General features: G+C 39.7%; 1 protein-coding gene across 5 annotated transcripts in view; it reads right to left on the minus strand.

Annotated features, from left to right (window-relative positions):
* prdm5 (PR domain containing 5) overlaps positions 1–21,112 on the minus strand; it is a 299,425-nt gene that overhangs the window by 180,976 nt on the left and 97,337 nt on the right. For 2 of the 5 annotated variants that reach the window (XR_012101305.1, XM_073065176.1), the window contains exons 8-11: positions 16,008–16,096; positions 2,553–2,637; positions 1,936–2,093; positions 1,656–1,685 (exon numbers count right to left, since the gene is read on the minus strand). Coding sequence is in view for 4 of the 5 variants with exons in the window: in XM_073065176.1 (XP_072921277.1) it covers positions 1,656–1,685; positions 1,936–2,093; positions 2,553–2,637; positions 16,008–16,096 (362 nt within the window). In the remaining variant the exon portion in view is untranslated. The remainder of the gene's footprint in view (positions 1–1,655; positions 1,686–1,935; positions 2,094–2,552; positions 2,638–16,007; positions 16,097–21,112) is intronic. The other 3 variants (XM_073065177.1, XM_073065178.1, XM_073065179.1) reach the window with 3 other exon arrangements.

Genomic DNA, 21,112 nt, shown 5'->3' on the forward strand with positions numbered 1-21,112 from the left:
AGCAGCCAGGAGAAAGATGGAAAATGCAAGTTGATCGACCTATTTAAAGACAGAGAGTTATCAAACTCATGTTAGAAACAGCACTTTGTTTAGCAGACAAATCGATAAGTAAACCAAAGGGTTTTTTTTTGGGTCTAACATTAAATCTCAACAGACCTGAGTACTTGAGCAAACTATAAAATAGCTACTGAGCTATTCAAAGTCCAGTAATATTTTTACCCTAATTTTCAGATGTAGTCATTTCACATTAAAAAGTCAACAAATCGGTGTAGAATAAACTATACAGAAATAGAAAGCAAAATCTATGAGGAAATGTGCACAAGAAGTATTATTTTACTTTTGTGTCTGTTTCAGTCAACATTCTATCCACACACCAACCATCTCATTTTAGGCTAAGCAAATAATAGCATATCTCACCAGCAAAATCCCAGGAACATTTAGCATCTCAGTCATTCCGTTGTCAGGGGTAAGGAAAATGCAAATTATTAAAGGGCAAACAAGCAGTGTGTGCAGTGGTCAGACTGATTCAAACTTCAATATAAAATCTGGAGGTAGAATGGAAATTCAGAATCCTGCAACTGTCAGCATTTAGACGTCTGAATTGATCCAAATGAGTAAATTATATTACATACACAATAAATAGTGGTCAGTGATATAAAAGAAAAGATAAACTTTTAATTAGTTATTACAGCAGAACATAAAATGAAAGAGCTCCCAGATACTGAGGAGCCACAGAAACTCATTTGACACATTACAACCCTTATGGTTGTAAGACTTGTCCCTGTAACAGTGTGTATGACAAAGTATCGTGGATATTGGAAATCTGAAATGTGAACTGTACAGACAAAATCACAGACAGAACAAAATGAGGAATTCAGCTCTGGAAACCCTCATTACAACTTATGACTATCATAGACACACAAAGTCCATATGTTCAATGAAAAGGGTGGGGTAATTGGAACTAAAATAGATTCTCAATGTGTTAAAGGCAAAAGTAATTTAAATGACTGAAGGCTTGGTGAGATATGGCAGAAATGCATGATAAACTGATTTAGCAAAAAACGCAAGTGCTGACCAACACTTGCATGGCAAATTTTAATATCCTATTGGTTATATATTGTAAGATAGAACCAAAGATCAACATTACATCAGACAATGCACAAGGAATAAAATCTGAAATCATTCTACTAAATCAGGAAATCAGAAAGTTCATTGGTCAGGCAGTTTTCATTCAAAACTTTCTTAGGATTAATGATAAAAAAAACTGCTCAAAGGCATTCATACAGCAGAAAAAAGTAATGATAATATATAACACATCGGCTTTCATATTTCAGGCATCTAATCAGTACATTGATTCTTTCCCATTGTTTCAACTTGGACCACAAAGAGCTCAAAAGATGCTATACACCTATTTAGCATTTTTACAGAAGTATGAGCACTAGAGTATCCCCAGTATCAAACTAAAATTAGCAGGAGCAAATTATAAGGAAGGAGCACAACTACATTTGAACAGCATTTCAAATCCAAACAAAAATTGAATAGTTTGACATGCTATTCATCACCCAGAATGGTATTAACAGCATTGACATCCCCTACCTGTACTCAAAAGTACTTATTAAAAAAAATGTTCAACTGGGAAATTACTAATGACTTACCGATATGCAGAGCTTCCCCAGGTCCTTGTGCTGTGGAAAGGGTGATGTCAGTCAGTGCAGATTACAGACATTGTGATATAAGCAAGTGCAAATTTATCAAATTATGAGTGATAGTCGGCCATTTTAAAGATTTTTATTGCAGCCATTCGCAGGGTTAATTATGTACTTGTGTGTTTATATATATACATACAGTATATATTGCTATACACACCAACATATATACATATTTATATACACATACATGTACATACATACGTATATATACTAAGTTCATATTTACCTTCTTGTGGTTCTTGTATACATTTCTGTGAGCAAAGCCTTTTCCACAAAGTTTGCATTTGTACGGCTTATCCTCACTATGGATAATTTTATGCGCAGTTACTTGATCTAGACGTTTGAAAGACTTACTGCAGACCTCACAGGTGTAAGGGCGTTTCTCTGTGGAGAACGAGGAGCAAATATTAAACTGTCAGTTTGTAAAGGAGGAAAGATGAAAGAAAGACTTTAACCACTGAGGGAATCTTGCAATTAGGTCAACACAATTAAGATTAAACCAATTAGAAAGACAAGCAGCATGCCTTTTGGATTATGTGTATCAAATTACTTTTGTAGAACAAGCCTCGGTATATCTTCTGCAAATTGCACATCTTAAAGCTCTGCCTTCTATATACCAACTCTCTTTAATTAGTTTCAGTCAAAAGAGAATGACTTCAAAGAAAAGTAGCTTCACACCATGAACATAGATCAGCTCTTTTTCAGATTAAAGACAGTTAAGAAGCTATGACAAATTTATTTTGTGTTGCTTAATCACCAGGAGAACAGGTCACAAGGCAAGCTACAGAGAGTGAAACTTCATACTATCTGCTTTTTTTGTAAGAAACACCAGGATGAAATTACCTGAATGGGTAATCATATGGCGTTTCAACTGGTTTGCTGATATAAATTTTTTGTCACACTCCTGGCAGTTGAAGACTTCATGAATCTTGAAATTTAAAGATAAAAAGTGATTAGCGCATGCAAGTAAGGTATCAGATCAAAGGCACAGATTTTCTGAGGTTGCTTTGAGGAAATTTAATGACTTTTCTGCCTTGGGCCAAGTTATCATTTACAATTGCACTGTAATTGCCTTCCTAATAATCTCTTAAGAGTATGGTTATGAAAATAAAACCCAACATTTTAAAAATTACAAGACAGAAAATCTATGGAGGATGAGGGATGTCAGCTAAGTATGAAGGATTTTCAAATGAAAATTAACTGAGAAAATTAGGTTTGATGAAATATTGTAATTAAACTAATTGCAGGAGATCTGATGACCCCAGAGTTCAGATTCACCTATTCATCAGAATGTACTATTAGTTTATTCTATAATGCACGGCATTTGGATTTTATGGGATTATAGAATTAAGCCCAATTCATACCTTTCCATCTATAAACCTGTACTGCTCTGCACATGTCATCATAATACAAAAGAAAATGTACTTAAAACAGACATGAACAGTATACGTAATTCTTATTTATCTCATTAATAAATGCAAATTAGTATTCCGATAAGCCAACATGCACTGCCCTTTGGTGATACTAGCAGATTTTTCAGACTATTCAATATTATTCCAATTAAGACCAAGCTAATAGTTAATGTATTTTTTTATATATTGTACTCTACAATATAAGAAGTTTTCCAGGGAACCTTATAAATGCTGGGAACAGGTTGCTGGTCAGTTTGAAGAGTGGGGAATGTCATCCTAGCCAGTTGAATTGGAGCGTGGGAATTGGGGCAATCATAAGTCAAAAGGGAGCATGGGAATAAGGGCACTATTGAGTCAGAAGGAAACAGGGATCTCAGTGAGTCTGAAGGGAGCAAGGAAACAGGGCAATGTGGGAACTGGGAGCTTCTTGAGACAGAAGGTAAAAGCAGGAATCAGGACCCCACTGCTTCAGAAAAAGAGCGTGGTAACCAAGGCTCAGTTGAGTTGGAACAGAGTGCAGAAACAGGGGCCCCAGTGAGTTAGGGAAGGGGACACAGCAAATATCGGCAAAGTAAACCAGATGCCAAATCAACAGGATTCCAAATAATCAAATGCAGATTATTACAGTTGGATCATGACATTTTTGAATTTTGTAAAGGAATTGATTGTGAAATGCTGATAACAAGGATAAAAATGTTTAAGAAACAATAGAAGGGGTATAGTAGGCAAATACTCTGCAGTCTGGTTGCACGGTTGCAAAATCTTAAAGATGACAGTCATTTTGGGAAGTTATTGTCTGAGCAAGGACTTGAGATATTTTGATTATTTCCACACAGCACAGAGGCAAGGGATAACTGTTAAAACTTGTTTTAAAATTCTTCACTGTTTTGGCAATGCAAACAGGAAAAGATCATTTCCTCTGGTTAGGGTGTCAGTGGCAATGGATCATTGATTTAAAACAGCCACTGAGAGAACGTGAAATGTGGAGTTAGGATAAATTGTGTTGTTCGATTGTTTACTGTAGCATGGAATACACTGCCACAAAAAGAAACTGGGATAGAAAATATTTTTAAAGAAAAATGAGAATAAAAATCTTAAATTGGAAGAGAAATACAATGGCATTAATCCTGGATTTCTCCAGCAAAGATCAAGCACAGATGCAATGTGGCATCTGGCCATCATCTGTATGTTGGACCACCACTGGTCCTAAACTCAATTGTAAACAGCTAAGGAAATATAAGTATTCTATATGCATGACTACAGAATGATAGAATTAACTATTTTAAAAAGGTGAGAAAATTTCTGAAATAATATGGTTTTAATTATTTTACTTGATTTTTTATTTCATTACTTCTATAAATTAATAACATTCCCCTGAATATTTTCAGCAATTGAACAATATATCATTAATAGCAGATTGAAAGTCTAAGTTAATGAAAATGGCAAAGCTATAATTAAAGTTCTCTAAATTGTACCTATTTTGCCTGACTGTAGAAAAATCAGGAATTGCTATGTTAATAGACATTAAATCCCTGCTACCTGGCAGTACCTTTTTAACATCAGACCATATGAATACATTTAACTGATCCCCTGCCATTACACTATAAGCTACAAACAGTAACATCACAGGATGTATTACAATCCTAAAAAAAATTGAACAATTGACAACTGTGTATCTTTTAGAGTAACTTAGCTTTGGGGATGAGAGGGGAATAAAGAGAGAATTTGTATTTTTGATTTGTCATTGCATTTGCTGATACTTAATTAGGTAGTGGCTTTAATTAAATAATAGCCATAAAATGAACAACAAACTGTTTAAACTTCCCTCACGAGCCAAGGAGTAGGATCAAGTGATACTTTTTTCTTCAAACACAAAATCTGAGATCTATTTCCCCCACCTTTCGCACAATTAGACTCCACCAGCACAAGAAAACTGTAGCATCAAACTTTCAAAATGAAATCGCAACAATTGTAAACATGGCGCAGTCCAACATTTTATCCAGCTTCAGGTACACACACCTGGTGACATCTCTAGTCATACTACAGATGCTTAACACTCAAATGACATAAACTGAAATCAAATGCTCCAGACAATAGGTTTGATGGAAGACTCATGGGTTCACTTTGCACTATATTCCTGCCTTTCACATTAGTTGAAGTAGCCGTCTATTGATATCAAGAGACCTAACTGAGCGATTTCGGAATTCAAATACCTATTGGATCCATTCCATTCTGAAAATGGTGGAGGTCAGGGCAGAGGAATGGTGAATGGTGTCAAGTACAGCAGCATCAAGAGCTCCTCACATCCGATGACTAAGTTCTTACTAGTTATTAAGAGGGATGACCACTCCATTGTCCCAGGTTTTATTTAACTTAGTCTGTTCACTCCTGCCAATTTTTCTGACATGGCTCAGTCCTTCCAAGCCAGATCCCTAGCACCTTCAGGTAGTTACACTCGATGGTGAAAGGGACAGTGGGCCTATCAGGTCAGTTGCTGAAGAACATTGCTTTATTCTTTCTGCAGTTGGTTCTGTCCTTGATGCCACCAAAAACTGGCCACATATGCTGATTAGTTTGCAGATTGACCATGAATCTGAGCAGGAGATGGTGACGTCCATGCACGACCAGGCATCTTCTGCCTTTACAGAGATATGTAAACTACTGTGAGAGGCAACATCGCAGAGGACTGGCGAGTAGCCAATGTTGTTCCATTATTCACAAAGGGAACTAGAGATAATCCTGGAATCTAAATATTGGTGAGTTTCACATGGTAGGGAAGTTGCTGGAGAAAGTTCTTAGGAATAGGATTTATCAGCATGAGGAAAATCATGGCCTAATTAGGGACAGCCAGCATGGCTTTGTGTGGAACAAATCACGTCTTACCAACTTGATTGAGTATCTTTGATACATGACGAGAATGACTGATGAAGGTAGAGCTGTAAATGTTGTCTACGTGGACTTTAGTGAAGCATTTGACCAGGTTCTTCATGGAAGGCTTATCCAGAAGATTAAGATGCATGGGATCAATGGTAGATTGGCTATTTGGATTCAGAACTACCTTGCCCATAGAAAAGAGAGGGTTGAGGACAAAGGGACTTATTCTAGGTGGAGGGTTGTGATTAGTGGTGTTCTGCAGGATTCTATACTAGGACCTCCAATGTTGTGATGTATATAAATGACCTGTATAAAAGTGTAGATGGGTGGGTTAGTAAGTTTGTAAATCAGAATCAGGATTATTATCACCAGATTGATTCCTGGGATGGCAGGACTTTCATATGAAGAAAGACTGGATCGACTAGGCTTATACTCACTGGAATTTAGAAGATTGAGGGGGGATCTTATTGAAATGTATAAAATTCTAAAGGGATTGGACAGGCTAGATGCAGGAAGACTGCTTCCAATGTTGGGGAAGTCCAGAATGAGGGGTCACAGTTTAAGGATAAAGGGGAAGCCTTTTAGGACCGAGATGAGGAAAAACTTCTTCACACAGAGAGTGGTGAATCTGTGGAATTCTCTGCCACAGGAAACAGTTGAGGCCGGTTCATTGGCTATATTTAAGAGGAAGTTAGATATGGCCCTTGTGGCTAAAGGGATCGGGGGTACGGAGAGAAAGCAGATACAGGGTTCTGAGTTGGATGATCAGCCATGATCATACTGAATGGCGGTGCAGGCTCGAAGGGCCAAATGACCTACTCCTGCACCTATTTTCTATGTTTCCATGTTTCTAGCAAGTGTCGTGAAATTTGTTAACTTCGCAGCAGCAGTTCAATGCAATACATAATATAGAAGAATAAATAAATAAATTACAATATATGTATATTGAATTGTTTAAAAATTTTGCAAGAACAGAAATAATATATATTTTAAAAAGTGAAGTAGTGTTCACGGGTTCAATGTGCATTTAGGAATCAGATGGAAGAAGGGAAGAAGCTGTTCCTGAATCGCTGAGTGTGTGCCTTCAGACTTCTGTACCTCCTACCTGATGGTAACAATGAGAAAAGGGCATGCCCTGGGTGCTGGGGGTCTTTAGTAATGCACATTGCCTTTCTGAGACACCGCTCCTGGGAGATGTCCTGGTTACTTTGTAGGCTAATGATACTAAGTGATACTAATGATACTAAGATTGATGGTACTGTGGATAGCATAGGTGACTGGCAAAGAATATAGCGGGATATAGATTAGCTGCAGATATAGGCAGAGAAATGGCAGATGGAGTTTAACCTGGCCAAATGTGAAGTGTTGTCCTTGGTAGATCAAACGTAAAGAGACAGTCCACTGTTAAGGGCAAAACCCTTAGCAGTGTTTGTGAGCCAGGAGATCTTGCGGTCCAAGTTGGTAGGTGCCTGAAAGTGGTTGCACACGTCAATAGGGTGGTTAGGCAGCAAAAGGCATACTTGCGTTAATTAGTCAAGGCACTGAGTTCAAAAGTAAGGACATTATGTTACAGCTTTATAAAACTCTGGTTAAGCTGCATCTGGAGTGTTGTGTACAGCTCTGGTCACCCCATTACAGGAAGGAAGTCGAGGCTTTGGAGAAGATGCCAAAGAGGTTTACCAGGATGCTACCTGGATTAGTGGGTATGTGCTAAAACGAGAGCTTAGGCAAATTTGGGTTGCTTTCTCTGGAGCAGCAGAGGCTGAGGGGAGATCTGATCGAGGTTTATAAGATTATGAGAGGCTTAGATAAACAATTTTTTTCTAGGATTTAAATGTCTAATATCAGAGGGCATGCATTAATGCTGAGAGGGGGTAACTTGAGGGGCATGTTTTTGTACACAGAGTGGTGGGAGACTGCAATGCAATGCTTGGGTGATGGTAAAGGCATAAATATTAGAGACTTTTAAGAGACATTTAGATAGGCATGTGAATGGGAGGAATGTAGATGTATATGTTATTGTGTAGGCAGAGGGGATTAATTTATCTGGCCATTTAATTGCTAATTTAATTGGGTCATTGTGGCTGAAGAGCTTGTCCCTGTGCTATACTGTTCTATGCCCTTTGATAATGCTCCCATGAACTCCTCTCCCCCTAACCATCAAACCAGCGACAATGATTTTCTACTTCCTTTCCACTGGATCACAGCAAGCAACGGTAGCAAACCAATGCCATATTTCACCATATGCTGCTTGTCACAATTACAGCCAGATCACTGAGTTCTCTATTGACAAAGGAATACTTTCAGTGAGGAGTGTTATGCCCTCGGCCCCCTCCTTTGTGAGAATCGCAAGAGCCCTAGTCAAGAGGGGGGTCAACTGACCCAAGAGGGGGAGAGACGTGCGGAAGGCCACGTTCTCCCGAGAAGCAGAATAAAGGCGATATTGACTATTGTCTCATGAAGACCACGTGTAAAGCCCTCGGGCAAAGTGGGCTGGTTGAGAGAGAGATCGCATCACCTACAACCTGATTGACACCTGCGATCCCGTGAAGAAGTATAAAGGAGGGTCTGAGGGGGGGACAACCCTCAGACGCACCAAGGAGACACCAAGGAAGCACGATACCGATTCCCGTGGGAGCGGGAAGCCATTTTGAAGGAAGCCACGTGCGTTAGATTCCAAATTTTGAATCTGTGGCTAGAACCAACGGAAGACCGCTTTTAAATAACAACGGGGAAGCCTGCTCCCCTGATTCCAAGGATTTGCTCTGTAAAGACAACGGGCAAGTGTTTATCCTTTCTAAACCATCTCTCTCTCTCTACAACGTGAAAACCCCAGCGGTTCCCAAAAGGGAAAAGCCTGCAAACTTCTGAGTGACTCTTTATATTTCAATTGGACTCAGTATTACCCCTAGACAACTATAGAGCTTATTTCTGATTGATTATTATTACACCGGTGTTTTAGATTGAGTTTTGACGATGTATATGATCTGAATGTTTTGTATTAACCATACGTTTGTGCCCCTTTTTGAATAAAACGTTTGAAAATAGTAGCATCCGACTCAGCTGATCCTGCTATCTTTGCTGGTAAGTTACCTGATTACGAGGTTACGTAACAAGTGGGGGCTCGTCCGGGATTTGAAACTAAAGGGGAGGGTCAGTGAATCGGGCTGTAAGTCCAAACTTAAATCTGGTTACGCAGGTAGCCAGACAGGAAACCAGCAAAGATGGATGTGGATGAATTTACGAGAAACCCGACGGTAGAGGCGCTAGGGAAGGCTACAAAATCAGACTTGGTAAATTTGGCGCAGGCGTTAGACCTCACAGCGGTGAAGCCAGCAATGAAAAAGCAGGAAGTGCGAAGGGTCATACAACAGTATTACGTTGGGAAGAAGGTGTTTGCAGCTGAGGATTTGGAAAATATCCCCGAAAAGAGATTAGCGAGTGGGACAGATCAGGCAGAGTTGGAGAAAGCAAGGTTAGACCATGAGCTTAAAGTAAAGCAGCTAGAAGCAGCTGAAAAGGCTGCGGAACGAGCTGAAAAGGCTGAGGAAAGAGAGCATGTGTTCAAACTAAAGGAATTAGAGATGAAACGGGGTCATGAGCTCCAGCTAAAGCAGCTAGAAGCAGAAGCAGAAGAGAAAGAGAAACAAACGAGCCATGAATTGGAGCTGGGCAGGCGAAAGCAAGAGCGAAGAGCTCAAGGGGTAGAGAGAGAGGAGGGGTTTGATGTTAGTCGGGCGTTGAGGTTGGTCCCCCCGTTCAAGGAGACGGATGTTGATAGTTATTTCTTGCTTTTTGAGAAGGTGGCAGTGAATCAGAAGTGGCCCAGAGAGCAGTGGGTGGCGTTGTTACAAAGTGTGTTACAAGGGAAAGCACAGCGGGTATATGCCGCGCTGCCCCCAGAAAGGGACGGGAATTATGATCAAATAAAGGAGGCCATTCTCCGAGGTTACGAGTTAGTACCTGAGGCGTATAGACAAAGGTTCTGAAATTTAAGGAAAGGGTGGAATCTAACATATACCGAGCTAGCCCATGAGAAGGGTGTGCTCTTGGACCGTTGGTGCACCGCTGAAAAGGTGGCCGAGAACTATAGGCGTATCAGGGAGTTATTTTTGATTGAGGAATTTAAAGGTTGCGTTCCAGAAGAGATCCGAATGTATTTAAATGAGAGGACGAATCAGTCCATCTCAGAGATGGCTAGGTTCGCAGATGAATATGCCCTAACCCACAAGCCAAAGTTTTCCTTGCCAAAAAGTTACCCGAGAGACCGTCGGAACGGCAGGGAAAGCCCGCCGGCTGAGGCGGAGATCCCGCCGGGAGCTAGCAGAAAAAGTGAGGATAACAGACAGGAAACCTGGAGACCCCCTGGTTTAACCTGCTTTAATTGTGGGAAGGTGGGTCATATCGCATCAAAATGCTTTGCTCCGAGAAAGGAGCCAGAGAGGGAGAAAGCAGCGATCCCTATCGGGCGTGCAGTGGTAATCAGGAAATCGACAAGAGGGCCCCAGGTAGATGGAATACAGGAGGGGCGAGAGACATTTAGTTCCGAAGGAACCGTGTCTTTGAAGGAAGGGGACCCCCCCCATCCCCATACGAATTTGGAGAGACATGGGGGCGGAGCTATCATTAATTAGCCGTAACGTGTTACCCTTCAGACCTCCGACGGGCGAGGTAGCCCTGAGAGGCCTAGGGAACTGGATCAAAGTAGTGCCTTTGCATAGGGTCCTTCTCGATTGCGAGTTGGTGTCAGGACCTGTGGAACTGGGAGTCCTGCCGGAGTTACCGGGGGAGGGCGTGGACCTCCTTTTGGGTAATGACCTCGCGGGTGGGAAGATGGGAACCGTCCTGATAGTTGAGGCCCCGCCCATGGAGTCCCCAAGCTGTCCCGCATGCGCGGACACTTGCAGCCTGTCGAGAAAAGCAGCTGAGAACCAGAGCAGTTTAAATCGGGCCAGTAGTGATTGGCCAAGACGTTTTTACCGACCCTATACCACGAGGGTTCCGAGGGTGGTAAAACAGAAAGGAGTAAAGTGAAAGGGGGTAAGGGCGAGGAGATAGCCCCCCCCCTTAGTGAAGAGAAAGGTCCTAGAGGTAGGAAATAAAGATGAGAAATGGATAAAGCTGTTAAAAGGTCCAGAGTTGGACGTGGTTGATCTGTCTGGTTTGGCAGAATTGTTTGGAGAAGTTGAGAGTTCTAAAGATGTTCTCGATGGTCCCGAGAGTGAAATGAGGGCAGTCTTAGAGAGGAAGGGTATCCTTGCTGTGGAGAAGTCAGCTGAAATGGCCGAGGAGGTTGTTTCAGCTCGCAGGGTTGCGCCTTCCCCAACGGGGGGCTGCCTAGAGAGTAGCCAGAAGGATCGGGGGACGTTAGAATTTGAAAAAGGTACGGGTATTGAAAGCCTGGAAGAGGCCAATGTCCCGTTTGAGTGTGTCCAAGATGGGGATGCACGTGGTGCTGAACCTAGTCACGGAGCTCAGGAAAAAGTGGAGGTATTTGACTCAGCTGGACGAGACGGCCGTCCTTTTGGAGCAGATAGACTTGGTTCGGGAAAAAAAGGGTTAACCTTGGGAAGTAAGAGTTCCCAGGTGTTTGGGCTCGAAAGTGGGTTACAAGTTGGTGAGGTAAATATTATTATTGAAGGAAAAGGGAAATGTGTAGTTCCCAAATTGAATGAAGAAAATTTAAAGGCTGGACTGATATCAGAAGCAGCAACCAGGCTACAGAGACAATGGCTTGGTACCACAAAGCCTGTGAATCAATTACAGGTTGAGTTGGAAGGTAAAGGGGCCCCACACGCTATTGTTATTCCAGAGTGTGGTGTGAAAAGGCAGAATTTGAAATGCTGTTTGAACAAAGAGTTTAAACTAAAAACTAACAGCCTGAAGGGTCCTGAAGAGGAAACTAACAACTTGCATAAAATTAAAGAATTGGGTGGAAATTCGGAAGATGGTCTAAGTTTGGAACACATTGTTGATAAAATAACTCCTATGAAAGGAGCGGGCGAAAGCCTATTTCGCCAGGGTGCCCAAGATCACCATGAGGGAATTAACCGGAAAAGAGGCGAGGGTTAATGGGGACGCCATTTTTAAATAGCAGAAGCCGGTTTTAAGGGATTTTGACAAAGTATGTGAATAATAAAGACAACACCCATGGAAGCTTGACTGTTAAGTTTGAAAGTAACATAAAAATTAGTATTTTGCATGAACTTTTGTAGTACACACGTAAGCTAAGATCACAACTCTTTAGTTATGTTGCTGAAGAAAATAAATAAATAAGGTGGTTATTAAGCTGAAATTTGATGCTACCAGACTTTAGTATGGCACGTGAGGTTAAGGTATTAAAGAAAGGGGCACTGTACTTGTTACCTGTTTAGATACTGACTTGAATGTATAACGGTAGCACTCTGTGAAGAGAAAAGCTTGTGTAGTATGTAGATTCAAAAAAAAAAGTCCTGTACCAACCTGTTTTTAACCGCTGGTAAAAAACCTGCTATGGGGGGAGGTGTTATGCCCTCAGCCCCCTCCTTTGTGAGAATCGCAAGAGCCCTAGTCAAGAGGGGGGTCAACTGACCCAAGAGGGAGAGAGACGTGCGGAAGGCCACGTTCTCCCGAGAAGCAGAATAAAGGCGATATTGACTATTGTCTCATGAAGACCACGTGAAAAGCCCTCGGGCAAAGTGGGCTGGTTGAGAGAGAGATCGCATCACCTACAGCCTGATTGACACCTGCGATCCCGTGAAGAAGTATAAAGGAGGATCTGAGGGGGGGACAACCCTCAGACGCACCAAGGAGACACCAAGGAAGCACGATACCGATTCCCGTGGGAGCGGGAAGCCATTTTGAAGGAAGCCACGTGCGTTAGATTCCAAATTTTGAATCTGTGGCTAGAACCAACGGAAGACCGCTTTTAAATAACAACGGGGAAGCCTGCTCCCCTGATTCCAAGGATTTGCTCTGTAAAGACAACGGGCAAGTGTTTATCCTTTCTAAACCATCTCTCTCTCTCTACAACGTGAAAACCCCAGCGGTTCCCAAAAGGGAAAAGCCTGCAAACTTCTGAGTGACTCTTTATATTTCAATTGGACTCAGTATTACCCCTAGACAACTATAGAGCTTATTTCTGATTGATTATTATTACACCGGTGTTTTAGATTGAGTTTTGACGATGTATATGATCTGAATGTTTTGTATTAACCATACGTTTGTGCCCCTTTTTGAATAAAACGTTTGAAAATAGTAGCATCCGACTCAGCTGATCCCGCTATCTTTGCTGGTAAGTTACCTGGTTACGAGGTTACGTAACAGGAGAACGCCACTCACCAGCACAATCACACAATTTCTTGTAAGTGTACAGAATGGACCCCTTAGTGCTCTTGCTCATCACCTGCATTCAGCATCAGACCTGATTTTGTAAGCACCATCTTCTTGCACACAGATCAAGCATTCCACATCTGAACTCTAAAGCTGTACGGTTGTATGGAGTTGCTCTGCAGCAACCACACTTCAAATTCCCTCTGCCTCGTGCCAGAATACAGCACCCTATTGCTGACTGTATCTCCCCCATAACACTCCAACCTGTTTAGTTCACCCATTGCTGAAGTAGCACTGTGGGGTGTCAGTTGCAATGAGACACTTTGATCATCATCTTCATTCCTCCCATCCTCCATTTCCTCTACTCTCCTCTCTAGAAGCTTCATCTCCACATGCTCCTCCTGATTCATGGCCCTTTGATTATAGGCTAACAGGACACCTCTCCTCTTACTCTGAAAGGATAAAGCAAAATAAATTTATAACCTCCATGGAAAATACTTCATGTTCTTAGAATAGGACTAAAAGTAATGAAGATGATTGCAGTCAATCAAATTAAATGGATGCAGTCATCAAAACAGAACATTATTAATGAACACAATTCACCTCATTCATGAGGTGGTTTGCCCCTCTGTAGTCATTATGTCTATGAAGAGTAGAGTCTTTTGAGCTTCTGGACTGTGAGGGTGACATCCTTCTTATTACTCGCTGGCTTTAGCCTCCCTAGAGGAGATGTTAGTCACTGAATATGTGAATAGAATGAGTGGGAGGAAGTGTAGAGTCTGTCTGGCTAAGTACGTCCAGATGAACCTGCAGTATTACTGGTTGTGTGCAGCCCTTCTTGATATATTTTGTGAGGTCATCTCAGTCCTAGAGGAGAGCAGTTGAGGAAGTTCCTGCTGGGCTCTACTTTCATTGGCCCTGGTGTAACTTGTGGCTCCCTGACTACATGAGACGTCCTGCCTCGTGCAGTTATAAGCATTCCTATGTCCCGTTCTGTAAACTCTCCCTCTCCTTCTCTCACGCCTCTCTATCTTAAACGGCAGCGTCTTACTTCAGCTTTGCAGGCGCTGAACAACACTGATATGAGCTCTTCAGCCAACTGGGTTCATGCCAAACATTCAGCACCTATTGACGCTAACCAGACATAAACCCCATTTTATTCTCACAAGTACCAATCAAGTCTCCCCAGATTCTAGCACTCATGTACAATCTAGGGGCGGTATACAAGTGCCAACTAATCTCCTACCCACACACCTTTGGAATACAGGAGGAAACCCATGCAATTACCAAATGTACAGAGAAGGCATCTGAAATCGGAATAAACTATGGTATCTGGCACGGTGAGATAGCCAACCTACTAGCTTTGGCACTGTGTCCTACGTTTAAGTGCTAACACCCTTCTCCAATAGCCTTGTAGTAAAGTATCTTCAGCTGAGCAGAATTAAGCTTTGCCCTATCAGAAACCACACAGTTTGTGTTTTCTGCGTGGCAACACATTAGCCCTGTACAAGCTTGCTTTTGACTAACTATAATATTTTTTAGGGTCAACTTAACTTGGCACAAGTATTAAAATGCAGAAGTAGGCGCAATCTAATTTCTAAGCTTTAACTCTTAAACAAATGAGATAATTATTTCATATTGTCCAAATATAATGTTGGACATTGTGAGCTTATTCAGCTCATAAAACAGAGTAACAGAAGAACTTATTAAGAATCTATCATGCACAACTAGACTAAATGGTTTCTTCTGACGGAATTTCAACATAAACATCATTTGCCAAATCACAGTCCATCTCATTTAATATGATGGCTCAGTGAGTTACAAATGCATTTGTGTCAGCATCTGCCACTTGATAAGTTCCCACAAATGCCGAGAAATTAGATGAAAATCAGTTCTGATGAAGGGACTTTTACCTGAAACATTAACTGTCTGTGTGCTCTAACCTGCTGAGTATTTCCAGCATTTGCTTTTTTTTCATTTTAGATCACCAAGAAATTAAACTGCACAATTATGTGTCTATTTTAAATAATACAACTTGATTTTACCCAGGTGCAACGGCTTACCAAAGTTCGCTGCCATCAATTTACAGTGGCAGATTCACTGAAAGATATTTTGACATATTTCTTACCATATCTAAATCACCATATTGATTCACAAACAACTCGCTTCTTGTAAAGCAATCCCTATATTTTAATCCTCTAAGATGTATTTTTAAAAACTTCAACCAAAATTATAGTCTTTTTAGTGTATTCTCATGTGTTTGGTGAATCCTTTTGTTTAGTAACAATCATGTGATGTGACTTGGGAATATTTGCTCTGCTAATATAATTATTACAAATATAAATTATTGTTCTATTTACTGATGCTTCAACAGTGATCAAGACAGAGACAGCTGCAGATTTCACTGCTACTACGCAATAATAAAATCAAGAAAACATTCTAAATCTGTAAATTTGTATCACTCTCATATTGAGCCATTAGTTAAAAGATTAGCAAATGTAATTTACTTTCACCCTAATCAATTAGCAAATGTTTTCATTGCTTGGGATTGCTAGAGCTCACATGGGGACTAATTCACCCAACAGAACTATCTAGAGGAAGTATCTCAGTATTAACAGCCGACAGTAGTGACCTGACACCCTCATTCAAGCATGAGCATGCTTGCATGCTGTGAGCAGTAGACTCGAAGGGGGTCTCTTGCCTGCCTGACCTTTCGATGCTCCTGTAGAGTTGCAGCCGAAGAACACTTCTTGTTACACACAGAGCACATAAATCTCCTCCGCGAGTTTCCTGCAGCCAGAAAAGAAACACCATCATATTGTAAAAGTAATAAGCTCAAATAATGAAGCTAAAATAGATGATAGACTTTTATAACTTTTCCTTTCTTGGTGTCCTCACTAGCAAACAAGCAAAGTTTCAGAGGACCAGTCAGTAGCAAATGTTCTTTTGTTCAAGAAAGGAAATGGGGATAATCCAGGTAATTATAGGCCAGTAAGCTGAATGTCTGCGGTAGGAAAGATTTTGGATAGAATATCAAGCAATAGAATTTATGCACATTTGGAAAGGCATGGCCTGCTTAAGAACCGGAAGTATAGTTTTATGTGGGACAGGTCAGGTTTTACTAACTGGAACAAGTTTTTTGTGGTGACAATGGGTAATGCAGTAGATGTTATGTACATGGACATAATCTAGGTAGGTAGGTTCAAAAGATAAAGGTGCATGGGATCCAGTGTGAATAGCAAGTTTAGATGTGGAACTGGTTTGTCCATAGAAGCTGGAGAGTAGGGATCAATGACCAAGGAACTGACTGGACGTCAGTCAGCAATGAACCAGCGGTATTCTGCAGTGATTGGCATTGGAACCTCTGTTGTTTGTGACACATTAGAATGATTTGGATGAAAATGTGGATGGGTGGATTAGCAAAGTTCCAGATGGCACCACGATTGGAGGAGTTTTAGACAGCGTAAAGGACTATCAAAGAATACAGCAGGATATAGATCAGTTACAGACCTAGGCAAATAAGTGACAGGTGGCATTTCACCCAGGCAAGTGTGAGCTGATGTATTTTGGTAAGTCATATGAAAAGAGAAAGTGTAGAGGAAATGATAGACCCCTTTACAGCACTAAGGTTCAGAGGGATCTTGGGGCACTGGTCCATAGTCCACTGGATAAAGTGATAAAAGCGACGTGTTTACTGCACTGGTAGGGGTGGTGAGTATAACAGTAAGTAAGTCACGTTGCAGCTGTATAATACATCAGTCCATGCTTGAAATATTGCATGAAGGTCTGAAAGTCCCAGTATAGAAAAGATATGGAGTCAGTGGAGAGAGTGCAGAAGAGCTTTATCAGGATACTGCCAAGATTAAAAGGTTAGAGCTATGAGGAAGGATTGGACAAGTTGGGTTGTTCTCTCTGGGCTGAGGGGAGAGGCTGGTCAGAGGTTGAGGGGAGCCTTGGTAGAGGTTTTTTTAAAATTATAAGCAGTTTAGGGTAGAGAGTAGGTGTCTCGAATAGGTTTTTAGACGTTGTAATAGAAAGCAGATGGAGTTTAAGAGACTTTTGGATAGATAAATACATATAAAGGGAATGGAGGGATATGGAAGATACACAAGAGGAGGAGATTTAGTAAAAATTGGCATCAAAATTGGCACAACATTATGGACAGGATGGCCTGTCCAATGCAGTATTGTTCCATGTTCTATGTTCGATACTTGTTTTAATTCCATTAAACAAGATTGTAATTCTCAGTGATGCATGTCATTTAATATTAACATCCAAAATTGACTTGAATTACAAAGATAATGATTACTCCAAACTATTACGTAGCAGTCTTTAAATCAATAATATCAGTACACCTCACTCTCATGATTGGAGTATGGTCAAGCTCTTCCTTCTTGTCAAATCATCATTATTTTCAGAGCCTTGTTATACTTGAAGGAATACAATTTAGCACTAATTCAGAAGGTTCATTATCCTTTACAGGAGAGCAAAGAAAAGCTCTCTCTAATGAAAATTAGTTAATTAAATGGTCTCTGCAACTTCCATGTGCAACTAACGAACAAGACTAATTCATAAACAATAAAATAACAGCAAAATGTTAACATTCCGGGAGCGTGACCAGTATCAGTAGTTTACAATGTCATCAGTTTATTCAGATAAGTGTGTAAAGTGCAATTGTCACCATTTAAAGGCAGAAATTACATTCAATACAAACCGTATGAATTTTTTAATCAAGTTTATAATCAATCTTTTGCAAGGGTCAGGTATAAGAATTCCAAGTAAAAGCCTGATACTTTGTCAGCATTGCAACTTCAGATAATGCAGCTTTTTGAAGTTGCAACATATGTTCATTACTGAAATTATTCAATAGACTGACAACCAGTTGTGACTTTCTTATACAAAAAGGCTAATACATTTTTGTTGAGATTCTACAGAGGAGATCAGAATCAAATTATGACAAAAAAGATCATTCTGAGATTCTCATACAGCCAGATTTGCTACCTACGCTATTCAACATGTATTTGTTCTGCCAGAAAATAAAACGTGCATAACAGAAAAAGATGCAAAAAGAAATGGTTAGAGGAAAAAAAACAAAGTACTCTTTTGCTAATTTGTGAATCTTGCTCAAAATTTAATTGCAGTATCCTGAAGGCTTCAACAAACTGAGCTATTTAGGCTGGCCTTTCTGGAATCAAGTTTTAACTGTAATAAAATATGTATTTTGTTTGTTAATCACATCCACCCAAAATTAAATTTTCCAAAAGACAGTAGTGCTAACAGAGGTTAAGCAGTTCATTTTTTCAATTTATGTCTCATTTACAATTCATTAAAACCCAGAACACTTAACCACATGAATTACATTTGGTTTTGTTATACTGCAGCTCAATCATTCAGTCATTAAGTTTAATATAATTTCTACATCAACTAACAAAAATATTTGAAGAATTAGCAGTTAAGAAAGAAACACCATAACTGCATGAGCATGCTGGTTCTGTACAGCCTGCTTTTATCAGTTTACACATACTTACTTGCTGTACTACTGTAGGTCATTTCCCACACATAATTACTAAATGCCACAAACTAACTGATCAAAAGGAACATGAACAACTAAAAGAGAGCCATTTCTAGGTCATTCATGATATATGTGCTGATTCAATTAGCAGTCTATTAATATCCAATGTATTTTCCAAAATCATCTTCATTTCAATAATATCCATAAATTAGATCCACTTTATCTTGCCAATGACATTAATCATGACACTCTTGCTACACCAATACTTGAATATTACATTGCATGTTAAAGGTCAATCACCAGATGTATTTCACTTCCTTTATTTAGCTGGTTCAAGAATTGATAGAACATGTAGCCAATGTACCAAGACCTGCTCCGTTCCATAACTAATGAGCATCTGTTTCATACTCACATATTTACTTCACATCTAGCGCACAATCAAAGCAATGATTGGACTTCACTATTTTTGTTCAATTTAACTGATTGAAAGCTAATGACGCTGTTGTTATATTTCTGAAAATTCAATTCCTTGTCACACCTTCAGAAAACAATGCTTACTAGGAGTTGGTAGTGAACATTACTAAAACTAATAAAAATAATTCATCCTTTCATGGGGCAATGGAGCTTGGACCTTACATTTTCTTGATTGACCAGAAGGGAAAATTCACTGTATTCTCAGTACAGGTAATGAACAACACTGCAAAAAAGACTGACTTGAACAATTTAACTGAACACCACAAATCATGTATAGTCATTTTTTTTAAAGAATGCATTTTCAAACTGCAAGAGGAGCACAAAGAATTCAAAACATTGCTTCCAGGAGTTACAACTAAACCATTTTATACCATCTTTACAATTAAGTCCAACACTAGACCTGTTAAATTCTCCATGCAATTTCAACATTTTTGTAAGGATTGATTTGTCCTTTTTAAAAATTAAATAGGTACATAGCTACTATTCATTAATTTCACCACTGAAAATCAAATAATTAAAATAATTGAGACATGCTTTAAACATCTACAGATATGATTCCTCTAAACCATAGTCCGAATTACAACTGCATTAAACCAGCTGTTGAGCAGAGAAGATTACTTATTTTAGGTGCAAACATTCAGGAATATGTTCCATGCAGAAATTAGGAAACAAGCAGTGATATTAATGTCATTGGGGATTTAGGGAGATCAAGTTCTCCCCAACATTCACTTCTACCATTTCTCACATGACCCCCACATTAGCAAAATATAATTGTATAGACCCTCAATACACATACTATAAAAAGTACAACCTGCGCCATAACTCTATGGATCATACAAATTACCAGTACTTTCTTTACTCATTGCTGTGTAGCTCCTTAAAAGCCACTACAAGAAGAAAAAGCAGGGATTAGATTTTATTAGAAACACTGTGAGCTTGCTAAAGTCAGTATGCATTCATTCCACACATGATCCTTTTTCTACCCCACAACTACTCTCCATCATTTCTACCAGAACCATCACTGGACTAACGAAAATTGGCATTTATTCCTACAAATTAGAAGAGATGCAGAAACTTCTCTAGGAAAATCAGGAACTTCTCTAAGTAAATCAATACAAATTATGACAGCAAAACCTGTCAAATTATAATCTAAACATATCCTTTCTCACAGTCATTACAATCACTAGCTTCTACACTGATGAAAATACAAAAGTTGATCATTATCAATCAATCAATAAACATAGCTATTAACTAAAGGGCAGACATACGAATATAAACATGTCCAATGACTAGTTTTTTCAAATCAGTGAAAACAAAAATAGAGCTTAATAAAAAAAGGTATAAAAAGTGCAACTGTCTTTATAGTTTATTGATTCACTCACAATAGAGATGAAATAGAAATACATGGCTACACACCTCTAACCTATAGACAATAAAATGTGACAAGCATGTTCCAAAATATGTCCAAAATTACTAATTTGATAAAGGACATAATTCACATTTTGTAAAACATATAAAGCTGTTACATCTATAAAAAAGTCAATATTAGGCAGTTAATTTTGAAACCGGCAGCTGAAATCAAGTTAACAAATTTATTAGAATTTGTTGAGAAAGTAACTAAAAGGATATAGAGGAGCCAGGGTGAAGTGCACTTGGATTTCCAAATGGTATTTTGTAAAACATTGCGCAGACATTTCAGTGACTGGGGTTCAATTAGGATTTGACCATGTGGGTATTCATTTCTATAGACACTGCCTGACCTGTTGAGTTCCTCCAGCATCTACAGAATCCCGTGTTCTTGGGTATGCTTTAGATGCCCA

The sequence above is a fragment of the Hemitrygon akajei genome, chromosome 13 (assembly GCF_048418815.1).
Source record: "Hemitrygon akajei chromosome 13, sHemAka1.3, whole genome shotgun sequence".
Lineage (NCBI taxonomy): Eukaryota > Metazoa > Chordata > Chondrichthyes > Myliobatiformes > Dasyatidae > Hemitrygon > Hemitrygon akajei.